General features: G+C 41.4%; 1 protein-coding gene across 1 annotated transcript in view; it reads left to right on the top strand.

Moving 5' to 3' along the window:
• MAP1B (microtubule associated protein 1B) overlaps positions 1 to 12215 on the top strand; it is a 474660-nt gene that overhangs the window by 421732 nt on the left and 40713 nt on the right. Inside the window, exon 5 of the mRNA XM_078675281.1 lies at positions 3906 to 9822. Coding sequence (XP_078531407.1) covers positions 3906 to 9822 — 5917 coding nt within the window. The remainder of the gene's footprint in view (positions 1 to 3905; positions 9823 to 12215) is intronic.

The raw sequence follows: 12215 nt of genomic DNA, 5'->3' as shown, positions 1-12215 counted from the left end.
TCTGAGGGAGATGGGGCAGGTCCTAGGTCAATGGGAAATATTTAACTGAAGATAGAAAGTGGCAATGACACCAGCCTACACTTCGAGGGTGCATAGAGAGGCTTGTTCAATTGTGCCCACTCCCAGACTAATATTCAGGGCACACTGCATGAACACATGCTGGTCGATGTTCCATTACATTGTGGACTCTACAACTCCCACATTAAGCATCTTAACACTACAGAAAAATAACAAAAAAGAAACCTATGAGACATCCCAACGCAAGCACCTTCCGGGGGTCATCAGTGGCCTCTGCCCACCCCAGCGCCTGGTGACCCAGACAGCCACGCTCTCTAAACAGACCACAGTCACGCGATCGGAATGTGGAGGGGGCTTCACAGTCACGCATAAGAATGTCCTAACTTCAGAGGTAGTGGGGGGGGGGAGTGTGGGGGGTCTTCACAGAGGAAATTCGTATTATTCAAAAGAATGCCAGGAACTGATGTGTAAATGAGCCTTGGTGTTTTAGCCTCAGGTTACGGGTTTCACAACAACATGAAAAGTCACAATCCTGCCGTGAATAGAAAGTCTAAATAAACACACACACATTCAATGAATATGCATACGCTGTGAGGCTTTTGTGTCAAGCTGAGGCAAGCGCACTAAGTGGTTGGGTTCCTGGAAAGTTTACCTCCGCCTCTTTCTGCCACTTGGAGCCTGTTAACCCTTTGCGCCCGCTTACCCCAGGGTTGTTCCATCAGCCTGGGTTCACCTCTTGCTGCTCTCTGCTTGTGCTCAGCCTCTGGTGGCTAATGTTACACCATTGCAGTGGGGAGGACAAGTGGTTTGAACAGGATGAGTGAGGTGACTTGCGCATGTGTAGTGAGTCGGACAACTGGGACGAAAGTGACGTCGGTGAGAAAGTTTACTGGGGATTAGATGGTTGAGCGGCTGCGAGAGGGATAAACAGGGCATGGCAAGGAAACTCTACACTGAAGCTCGGCAGCGCAACAAAATTTGCTAGTATTTTGCCGTTTCTAAATATAAATAGAGACAAAGGAAATATAGTTTTCTGTCTGTATTTATATGTAAAAATTCGTAAAAACGGAATTCTACAAAGAGCTGCAGTTCAACTAGTCGTTACTAGATGTCCCTCACGAGTCAAATGTAAAAGCATTGAAATTATTCTTACATCAAGCTGCAGTTCCACTAGTCGTTACTAGATGTCACTCACGAGTCAAATGCAAAAACATTGAAACCCTTTCATCAAGCATTTGCATTTGACTCCTGAGGGACATCTAGTAACCACCAGTTGAACTGCAGCTCTTTGTAGAATTATTTTGATTTTGTATACTATAATATTCACTGCCCACTGCTAATCTCATCCCATAATGCTTGGCAGGGCCTTTGGTTGGGATTGTTACTTTTTTGCCAATAACTGTTCTTGGGATGGTCCTAAGAGGATGGGACCACCACTGAATCATTTAACAAGATGTGCTTTTTGTTTTCAAGGCATCTGCTTGGTTCTCTCCCTAGTTTAGGGAGGATCCCAAAATCATCACCTCTCTCACTGCTTGCTAATTTTTCAGTTACACTTTTGTGAAAGTACTATATGCTCATTAGCATATTATTTATTGTTATCATACCTGGCACTGTGCAAGATGCCATTTGCAATTATTTCACAGTGCAGACAAGTACAAAGTGCCATCAGCTATGCTAAGCAGTACTATGTGTAGTTCAAAGTATACTATGTGCAGCTACGTGTAGTGCTGCGATGCAAACTACGCCCAGGGTAATATCACCATTGAATTTCAAATGTCATTAGGCTACACTCCTGACATGGTTCTAGAATGCAAATTCAGTCCCCCGTGGCTGAGCTGTAGAAAATCCTGGCTCTGTACTTTTTTCAGTGTCTATATTATTTTGTTGCAAATGACGGTCTCCTGATGAAGGCAATGGCTGAAACGCGCGTAGTGTTCCAACCCACCGCATTGCCAACTTCAATGATCTTTTGAACATCTAGTCATTTGAAGTGTTTTTTTGTTTATAGTTCTGTTGTTCTTCAATATTGTCCGATACATGTCAAATTAATTCAAAATGATATAAATGATATAAATGTTTTTTATGAATTGAGTGTTTATATATAAAAAAACTATGGGAAAAAATATATATGAAAAAAGAAATCAAAGGGAAAAAAATATATAAATAAATGAATATCATTTCTATATAAATTGTTTATTTATCGATTCTTTATCACTTTGCCATCTCTACTGCTTTACTATAAAGATTTACCCTATAGGAAATGGCACGAAAACTATAAAGTGTTTGCTACAACTTCTTTTTCTAATGGTGAAAATCCTGGCTCAGCCATCTAAATTTGGACACTTTGTGGATCAATCCTTTGGGATGCACTGGTGCTATTAAAAGCTTGGTAGAAATGAAATACTGGGCATATGTTAGGATCAAATCGGCTGGGTAAACAACAAGTGGATGACAGCCTATCTTGCCAAAAAACTGTCCAAATACATTCCCTCGTGTACTCTTTGTTCGGAAGGGAAAGGTTTTCTTGTGATCCCCCGTATTAAACAAACCAAAATGGGAGGCAGATCCTTTTCCTATCTTGCCCCCAAATTCTGGAATGATCTTCCCATGGACATCCGTTCTTCCCCTAACTATCTGATTTTCAGGAAAAAAACTAAAAACCTTTTTGTTCTAATCATGGTGCATTCCTCCACTGTCTACTACCCCCCTCTTAGCACTTTCCGAGCGCGGTGATACCCCATTTGGGGTGATTCAGGTGCTGTACAAATGACATGAATAAATAAATAAAATAATAAATACATCTTTATCCTTTAAATCTACCCTTTTATTTGAACCATATATGCACAACATTTTAACCTATGAAACCAAGAACCTTCACTTCTGCTTCAGGTAGGGATAATTCCGTTAAGATTGTTTACGGCAAAATGGTCGAATGAGCAACGATCTCTACACAGTTTGTAAAATCAGCAAGGAGATAGAGGACCACTAGATGTTGTTTTGTCCAAGTTACCAGGTACCTTGCAAAAGATGGATTATTTCTATCTGTGGTTCAGTGCATGAAAGATACTCCAGGTCAGTGCTCAGGATCTTTAAATAAAAAACTACTGACCTAATTGTATTCAAGCTGTCGGGGTTCCTGCAAGGGATTGGTTGCAAAGAAAGCAATTTATCTTGTAATAATAGAACACATGATTAGGGCACTTTCGATTTTTATATTGATTTTAGGATTTAAGACCTATTTTAAGCGCACTTATAAATCATTTTACATTCTCGTTTTATGTACTTGTTTGAATTGTTGCTGCTGTTTAATGGGGGTTGTCCCCCCAAAATAAACAATATACTACGATGAATGTAGTCAGAAAACTGGCTGAATCTGATGATCGCTAAGTCAAAATGTTTTTTTAACAGTGCACATCACACTATTGCTACTGCACTTTGCCACACATGTTAGCAGCAGAAATATTTTCGTCATCTGCTAAATAAACTTGAGTTTATCAAACTGAAAATGCAGTTTTAGCCAATAAATGCTGCATTTGAAGTTTACATCCAAATGGTACAAATCTCTGTTCATATGCTCATGGAAAAAGTCGCTTTTATGGAACATCTAAAAAACGACAAATGGATTTTCATACGTTAAGAAAAGAGACCTCGGAATATTCAATGCATAATGTGACACATGACTACTTACCGTTCAGTGTTATTCAGTGAATTTAGTAGTCTTTCCTGAAAATCGGAACTTAATGCTCCAATATATATGCCTGTATTTTCTGGGTAAAACAGAGTACACACTTCATGTGCAGAATGTGTGTAAGGATAGCCTTGTTTCTTTGTTATATTAAAATTAATGTGGTTCAATAAATAAAACACATTTTTTTGTTTTACAGATTGGTGAGTTACTGAGTACTACCCATCCTGCCAACAAAGCAAGTCTAACACTATTTTGCCCTGAGGAAGGAGACTGGAAAAACTCAAACTTAGATCGACATAACCTTCAAGATTTCATCAACATTAAACTTAACTCTGCTTCAATTCTACCTGAAATGGAAGGACTGTCAGAATTCACAGAGTATCTTTCAGAATCTGTTGAAGTACCTTCTCCTTTTGACATTTTAGAGCCCCCAACCTCTGGAGGATTTTTGAAACTCTCAAAGCCATGCTGTTATATTTTTCCAGGTGGGCGAGGTGACTCTGCATTGTTTGCAGTAAATGGCTTCAATATGCTTATCAATGGTGGATCCGAACGCAAGTCTTGCTTCTGGAAACTAATTCGGCACTTAGATAGAGTAGACTCTATTTTACTGACCCACATTGGTGATGATAACCTCCCTGGAATCAATAGCATGTTACAGCGAAAAATGGCTGAGTTGGAAGAGGAGCAGTCACAAGGCTCTACAACTAATAGTGATTGGACAAAAAATTTGATTTCACCTGATCTGGGTGTTGTTTTTCTTAATGTACCTGAGAATCTGAACAACCCAGAACCTAATTTTAGAATACGGAGAAGTCTAGAAGAAGCTTGTTTCACACTCCAGTATTTGAACAAGTTGTCTTTGAAGCCAGAACCACTCTTAAGAAATGTAGGAAATGTAATTGATCCACTTATTCTGTTTCAAAAAATGGGAGTGGGAAAACTTGAGATGTATGTGTTGAATCCGGTCAAAGGTAGCAAAGAAATGCAACAGTTTATGCAGCATTGGACTGGCACTAGTAAAGACAAAGGTGGATTGGTTCTGCCCAATGGCCAAGAAGTAGATATTCCACTCAACTACTTAACGTCCGTTTCATCACTGATTGTGTGGCATCCAGCTAATCCCACAGAAAAAATAATTCGAGTTCTCTTTCCAGGAAACACTACCCAATACAACATTCTGGAAGGACTAGAAAAACTGAAGCATTTAGATTTCCTTAAGCAACCAATAGTAACACAGAAAGATTTAAGTGACAGTGCACCAAGCCCAGCAGTGAAACAGGCAAAGCTTAAACATAGAGCGGACAGTAAGGAGAGCCTAAAAGCAGGCAATAAAACACCTGTCAGCAAGCCTGTCAAAAAGGATTCCAGAGAAGAAGCCCCTGAAATAATAACAATGAGCCAATCAGAAAAGCCCCCAAAAGTTGAAAACAAAGAAAAGCCAACGGTGAAGAAGGAAAGGCATACCAAATCTGAAACCAGGGCATTGGGAGTCGAAAAAGATGTAACAAGTAAGGAGGAAATACAACTAAAATCTGAAGCTGTTGAAAAGCAAAAGTCAGAGGTGAAACCAAAAGTTGTAAAGGAAAAACCAGTGAAACGTGAAATGAAGCCAAAAACAGAAGAGAAAAAAGAGGAAAAGGAAAAACAAAAGAAAGAAACAGTTAAAAAAGATGAAAAAACCCCAATTAAAAAAGAAGAAAAACCTAAAAAAGAAGTGAAAAAAGAGATTAAAAAAGAAGTGAAGAAAGAAATTAAAAAAGAAGTACCTCAAAAGGAGTCTAAAAAAGAGGAGAAGAAAGAAATAAAAAAAGAAGAAAAGGATTCCAAAAAAGAAGTAAAAAAAGTTCCAAAAGAATCCAAGAAAGTATTGACTTCCGCAACTGAAGTCAAGAAACCTTTGTTGAAACCAAAGACTCCGAAGAAAGAAGAACCTATTAAAAAAGAAAGTGCCAGCCCTGGAAAACCGAAAGAAAAGGTAAAAAGTAAGGTGACAAAGAAAGAGGTCAAGATCACTGGGAAAAAAGCAGCTGCTGCAGCACTGGGAACCACTGCTGCTACCGTGGCAGCAGCAGTTGCTACGGTAGCTGCATCCGGAAATACAGCAGAACATGAAGCAGAGCGATCGATGATGTCTTCACCAGAGGACTTAACAAAAGACTTTGAAGAGCTTAAGGCAGAAGAAGTTGTGGTGGTAGCAGAAACAAAACCTGCTTATCAGGACACAGACGCCGAAGTTCCAAATGAAACTCTGCAGAATGAAGCGTATGTTGTCATGAAGCCATCTCCAGATCTAGAGGAGCATGCCTATTCAACTGACGAGGGCATTACTACTACAGAGGCTGAGGGAGAGTGTGAGCAGACACCAGAAGAGCTTGAGCCTGAGGTTAGGCACAGGGTGGATGAAAACGAAAGATTTGAAGATGAAGGAACTGGCCTGGAAGAAACATCTGACACTGGAGACTTTGAGGAAAAGGCGGAGACAGAAGAAGTGGAAGAACAGGGTGAAGATATGGAAGAGAGGGCTTCACTGAGCACTGCAGAACAGCATGACACAGAGGAAGCTGTAGAAACTGGTGAAGCAGAAGAAACTGAGGAGGAAATTGAGACAGAAGCTGAGGAGTATGCTAAATTTAAAGAGAGCAAGCCTATTGAAAAATACGAATTTGAGACAGGGGATGAACGTGCAGAAGAGGATATGGATGAAACTGCTGAAAAGGAAGATGCTGAAGAGACAGAAGAAGAAGTGGATGATGACAAAACTCAAGAAGCAAAAGAAGAAGATGAAGAGATTGAAAAAGTGGAACATGAAGAGGACTTTGGCATGGTTATGGAAGGCAGATCTGCATTCATCGGTGGTGGCGAGGACAAGTATGGACTTTACATTACTTCTTCAGATAAGAAGGCTTCACCTCATTCCCCAACTATTGAACCAGCCTCCTCCATTCATTATGAAACATTCCCTGGTGGTTCTGAAAGTGAAGCCACTGCTTCAGATGAAGAAAACCGGGAAGACCAACCAGAAGAATACACTGCCACTTCAGGTTTTACCCATTCAACTATTGAAATTTCTAGTGAGCCAACTCCTATGGATGAAATGTCAACACCTCGGGATGTCATGAGCGATGAGACTAACAACGAGGAAAGTGATTCTCCATCTCAGGAATATGTCAATGTTACCAAGTATGAGTCCTCACTTTACCCTCAGGAATATGATAAAGGCAAAGTCTCTCAGCTTTCAAATGGCTTCAATGAGTTATCTGATGCTTCTAAATCTGATGCAACAGAGGGTAAAGATTACAATCCGTCGGCTTCTACAATATCACCACCTTCATCACTTGAAGAGGATAAGTATTGCAAGTCTGCCGTGAAAGGAATGTACATTGAAGATATGGAAGACAGAACTACCACAAAACTTGATATTAGAGACAATTATTCAGAGGCGCATTATGACAAAGATAGCCCAAATAAAAGCCCTGCACCTCCATCGCCAATTGCAAAAACACCTCTGAGTGAACGTAGCGTAAATTTTGACTTAACTCCAAATGAAATAAAAACATCTGATCTAGATGTTCTTTCTGCACTGCCTGATGACCTCCAAGAATCCCTTGCACAGGGTGCCAGCCCTGACGACAAAACATTAGAAGTGGCTTCCCCATCACAATCAGCCTCAGGGAGCGCAGGCCACACACCATTTCACCAGTCCCCAACTGATGAAAAGGTTGGCCAGATTGCTTCTGAAATCATGCAGAAGTCAGCTATTCCAGTTCTTTTTGAGTTTTGTGAGACCATAGAAAAGCCTGATAGTCCAAGAATAAGTCCAATGGATGAGCCTGTGCCAGATTCTGAATCTCCTATTGAGAAAGTTTTGTCTCCTTTGCGCAGTCCACCATTGATAGGTTCTGAAGTGTCTTATGAAACATATTTAAGTGCGGATGTAAAGTCTCCCTTTGGACACGCTGTTAGTTCTTCTGAAGAAAAGAATGAAAAGGGACTATCATTCAATGAGAAAAGTCCCATTTCTGAGCATGCACCAGAACGGCTGTCTCCAAATACCAAAAGCATTGATCACATGACAACTAAGGATGACTTTACTCTAAACACAACAGCACAAAACACCGGAACCCCAAACTCGCATTATTATAGTGCATTGGATGAAAGGAAATCTGCAGCAGAGTTTTCGCCAACACAGGTGGACATGCACCACTTTGGATACTTTAAGGAAGACACCAAAATGTCAATTTCTGAAGGAACAGCCTCTGACAAATCTGCAACTCCTGTGGATGAAGTTGTGGCTGAGGACACATTTTCTCACTTGGAAGGTGTTGCCTCAATTTCTACAGCATCTGTTGCCACCAGCTCATTCCTAGAACCAACCACTGATGATGTGTCTCCTTCTCTGCATGCAGAGGTTGGCTCCCCTCATTCAACAGAAGTTGACGATTCACTGTCAGTGTCTGTTGTGCAGACACCAACAACATTTCAAGAAACAGAAATGTCTCCATCTAAAGAAGACTGCCCAAGACCCATGTCAATTTCTCCGCCAGATTTTTCTCCTAAGGCTGGAACATCAAGAACACCAGTTCAAGATCAGAGATCCCCTGAGCAGTCAACAATGTCAGTAGAATTCAGCCAAGAATCACCAGAACAATCCTTGGCAATGGACTTCAGCCGTCAGTCGCCAGAGCATCCAATAGCAGGTGCTAATATGCTTCACATATCTGAGAATGGACCAACTGAAGTGGATTACAGCCCCTCTGAAATGCAGGAGTTAAATTTTGCACTGAAAGCATCACCAATTGGACAGGCTTTATATGGCCAAGAAAAAGATCGCACCGAGCTCATTTCGGGGTCCCACTTGGAGGCCTCCCCTTCGACATCATCTGCTCATACACCATCACAACTGGCTTCTCCGTTGAAGGAGGAATCTCTCTCAGATGTCATTCAGGATGCTGATATCCCGCTTTACTCACCAGGGGCAACTAAGTTGGTGCACAGTCCAGATGAAGAACCAGACCTGGCATTTGAGAAAACATCTTCCACCCACTCTCCTAGCTTACCAGAAGGGCCTTCAGCGATTAAAGAATCGGCTGGTGGCTACTCCTCACAGTCACCACCACTACATTTTTCCTCGGATCAATTTAGTTACCAAGCCTTAGAATCAAATGACATACTTCAAGAATCCTCCTCATTGCACGGCCAGGCGCCTTCATCCTATTCAGACAAATTAGACCGTAAGAAAAACGAAAGTGTGTCTGATGCTCTCAGTTATTCCAGTGAGACAGCATACAGATATTTCACACCTAAGAAGGACTCGTCTTCTGAAGCCCGCCAAGATGTGGATTTATGCCTCGTGTCAGCTTGTGAGTATAAGCATCCAAAAACCGAACTGTCTCCTTCTTTTATTAACCCTAATCCTCTGGAGTGGTTTGCAAGTGAAGAGTATTCCAAAGAGCAGGAGAAGCCGCTCACTCAAATGGGAGGAGCGCAGCCCCCATCTGGAGGGAAACATCAAGCACGCCAGTGTGACGAAACTCCTCCAACCTCAGTGAGCGAGTCTGCTCCCTCTCAGACCGATTCAGATGTTCCTCCTGGAACTGAAGAATGCCCGTCTATCACAGCTGATGCCAACATTGACTCAGAAGATGAATCAGAAACTATACCAACCGATAAGACTATAACGTACAAGCATATGGACCCTCCTCCAGTTCCAATGCACGACCCTAACCCTTCTCCTCGGCATCCTGATGTTTCCATGATAGACCCAGAAGCTTTGCCTCTGGATCAAAACTTAGGAAAACCAATGAAAAAAGACCCCAAAGAAAAGACAAAAACGAAAAAACAAGGAACCAAGACAAAATCTTCTTCCCCAGCAAGAAAAAGTGAAAGCAAGTCAAAGCAGTTGGCTGCCTCCTCAAAATTAGGTGGACTGAAGGATTCGTCAGAGAAATCTCCCAAAACCGCTTCTCCAAAAAAGAAAGATCCAATCGAGAAAACAGTCAAAAGCAGTACAGCTACAGAAGTAAAATCTTCTAGAGTTGAAGAGAAAGATAAGGAAACCAAGAATGCTGCCAACTCCACTACATCGAAATCTGCAAAGTCTGTCACAACAGGTAAGGAAGTTCAATGAATTAAAACACAATGATCACTCGGTAAACCACTGACACCCAGATTTCTGCTTCGTTTTATTTGAATTGTACATGAATATCCTATATTTTTTTTATGTGTGCTCTGACTTTCAAGCTCAATCATCGGATGCAAAATGCTAGTTGTTACTCTGAGCAATAAACCGTTTTGTTGAGCTCGGTTTTAGGAAAAAGAGCTGTGTTTCTCAGTGCTCTTTTCTCCATCTCTACTTCTCCATGAGAGATCACACAAGTTTACCATCAAAGGTGGTTCGTCACCAATCATAGCCTTTCGAATAGTTCCTGGAGGTTGCTAGTCTCATGCCATTGGGTTGTGCTCCATGTGACCTCAAGGACAAAGGAAGTCAGGACTCCAGCTGGACATACACCTCTACTTCCTGCAGGGAGCTGCGGCACAGGAAGTGAGTGAATAAAGGGCGACATCTAGAGGTTGAGGCCAGATACAGCACGCATAGTTGAAGTTAGATCGTCCAGTAATATGTCACACTGGTGTACCTGTGAGGAAAATACAGAAATAAAGTAACAGAATAGTACCTGTGCCTGGACCGCATTCCCTGAACTGATGTGGATGTGGCAGTTAGGCTGCAGGCAACACATGAAACCATATATTTAAAATATTCCCTTTTCAGATTACATATTATAGCAGAAGCCGTTACATTTTCAAACGAGGTGAGCCTCTTTAAGTTTCAACCCTGTCCTAGAGGAGAACTCCCATCATTCCCGTCACAACCTGCCGCGTTCCCCCCCCCCCCCATGTAGTGTTTTAAATCACGTTTTCATTGACATTTGTCCATTTTCCATCTGAAAGGCGTTTTTTTATCAGTTTTGCACAGTTTTTGAATTCAATTGTTGCAAATTTCTGCGAATCTGCTCATTTGACAGTGTTATGTCCTGCAGGAGTTAGAAAGATAGAGAACCTATAATACTGCAAAATAAGCAGGGTGGTTTGGAAAATAGATCCAGGCTCTAGATCCTCTTTAATGGCAGTGCAATTCAAGACATGATAGCTGAAACCGACTATTTCAGATAACTACGAGTAGTCCAGAGGTAATAGGCGAGGATTTAATCTCAGACCAAAAGACCTCTGGAGTATTACCCCTAACCTCACGTGCCGCAGAATTTCTTGGGAGTTCTTCAGATGAGACTCATAGCCACACCTCAGTACTGACTGTGTCATGCTTGGATACCACGTTAAGCTGTCAATCACATGGAAAGGAAAGGAAGGCTATTTTAGCACAGAGGTCTACAAGGAGCTCCCTCCTTTCCACAAACTTGAATTGTCTTTCCATGTCACTGAGAAGATTGTTCCAGTGAAAGTACATTAGGGTTCTCCAGCAAGAAACTCACAAGCAGAATGGTGACACGTCTCCTGGCTTTGAGATTCTCCCTGCGCACGCTGATGGTGTTGATTGGTTGAGGCAAACAGTGAGACACTAGTTTTCAGTAGTGTGCAGTGCATACGAGCAAATAGAGTTGGGAACAGTGGAAAGGCTGTGTTATTTGTGGGTTGCAGATGGGTTGAGGGGGTTTTACTCGGTTTGTTGCAGAGATGCAGAGAGGGGATTGGTGCCAAGTGGAGATGCCAAGAAAAATAAGGGATAGCAATATCCAAATCAGCTGAAAACCCCAGACGCAGTACAACAAATTCACTGCAAGTTGGTAATATATCCGCCATTTTTAAAAAACATATGTAGACCAGATCAGAGTGCAGGTGTGCACATCTGCACGATAACATTTCATACGTGCCACAGTATAGCTCTCAAATGAATGAAAGTTTTTTTTTTGTTGCTTTTTTGCCACATACCATTAAAACAAACCATATAAGCCAGTCAGCTGTGTATGTTTTCAATTTAATTCTTCCATTCAGGATTGTGACTGTCACACGTAACAGACAACGGACAAAGGTCTTTCTCATTGCTCATCTAACACTTGGCTCCAAAAGCTCACATTCTGTATGCTTTTTATTTGGCTTACAGGAACACCAGGCAAACACTTAATGGGTTAAATCATCATAATAATAACCCAAAACATTCTTAGACTCGAGTACCAGTTTACTGTGAGCAATAGCATGCCACGTTTTGATCTTTCTAGGAGCTTCTATCCCATGGAGAAAATGTGCCTAAAATTGGAGGATGTCGCATCCACTCTATCATGTATATGCTCTAAATAGAGCAGACAGGATATCAGCTAATTTGGAGTAGACGTCCCATCTGCCCCATTTCAAGTATATAACCATATGCACACTCTAAATAGGGAAGACAGAATATCTTGCAATTTTTGGTAGAGGTCCCACATCCGCTAAGCTCTAAATAACCAACACAGACTTTAGTTCAGCATTTTTACATTTAATTTGCCACAAA

The sequence above is a fragment of the Lissotriton helveticus genome, chromosome 2_1 (assembly GCF_964261635.1).
Source record: "Lissotriton helveticus chromosome 2_1, aLisHel1.1, whole genome shotgun sequence".
Classification (NCBI taxonomy): Eukaryota; Metazoa; Chordata; class Amphibia; order Caudata; family Salamandridae; genus Lissotriton; species Lissotriton helveticus.
The sequence above is the reverse complement of the archived record's forward strand: the minus strand, read 5'-3'. Positions and strand labels throughout refer to the sequence as shown.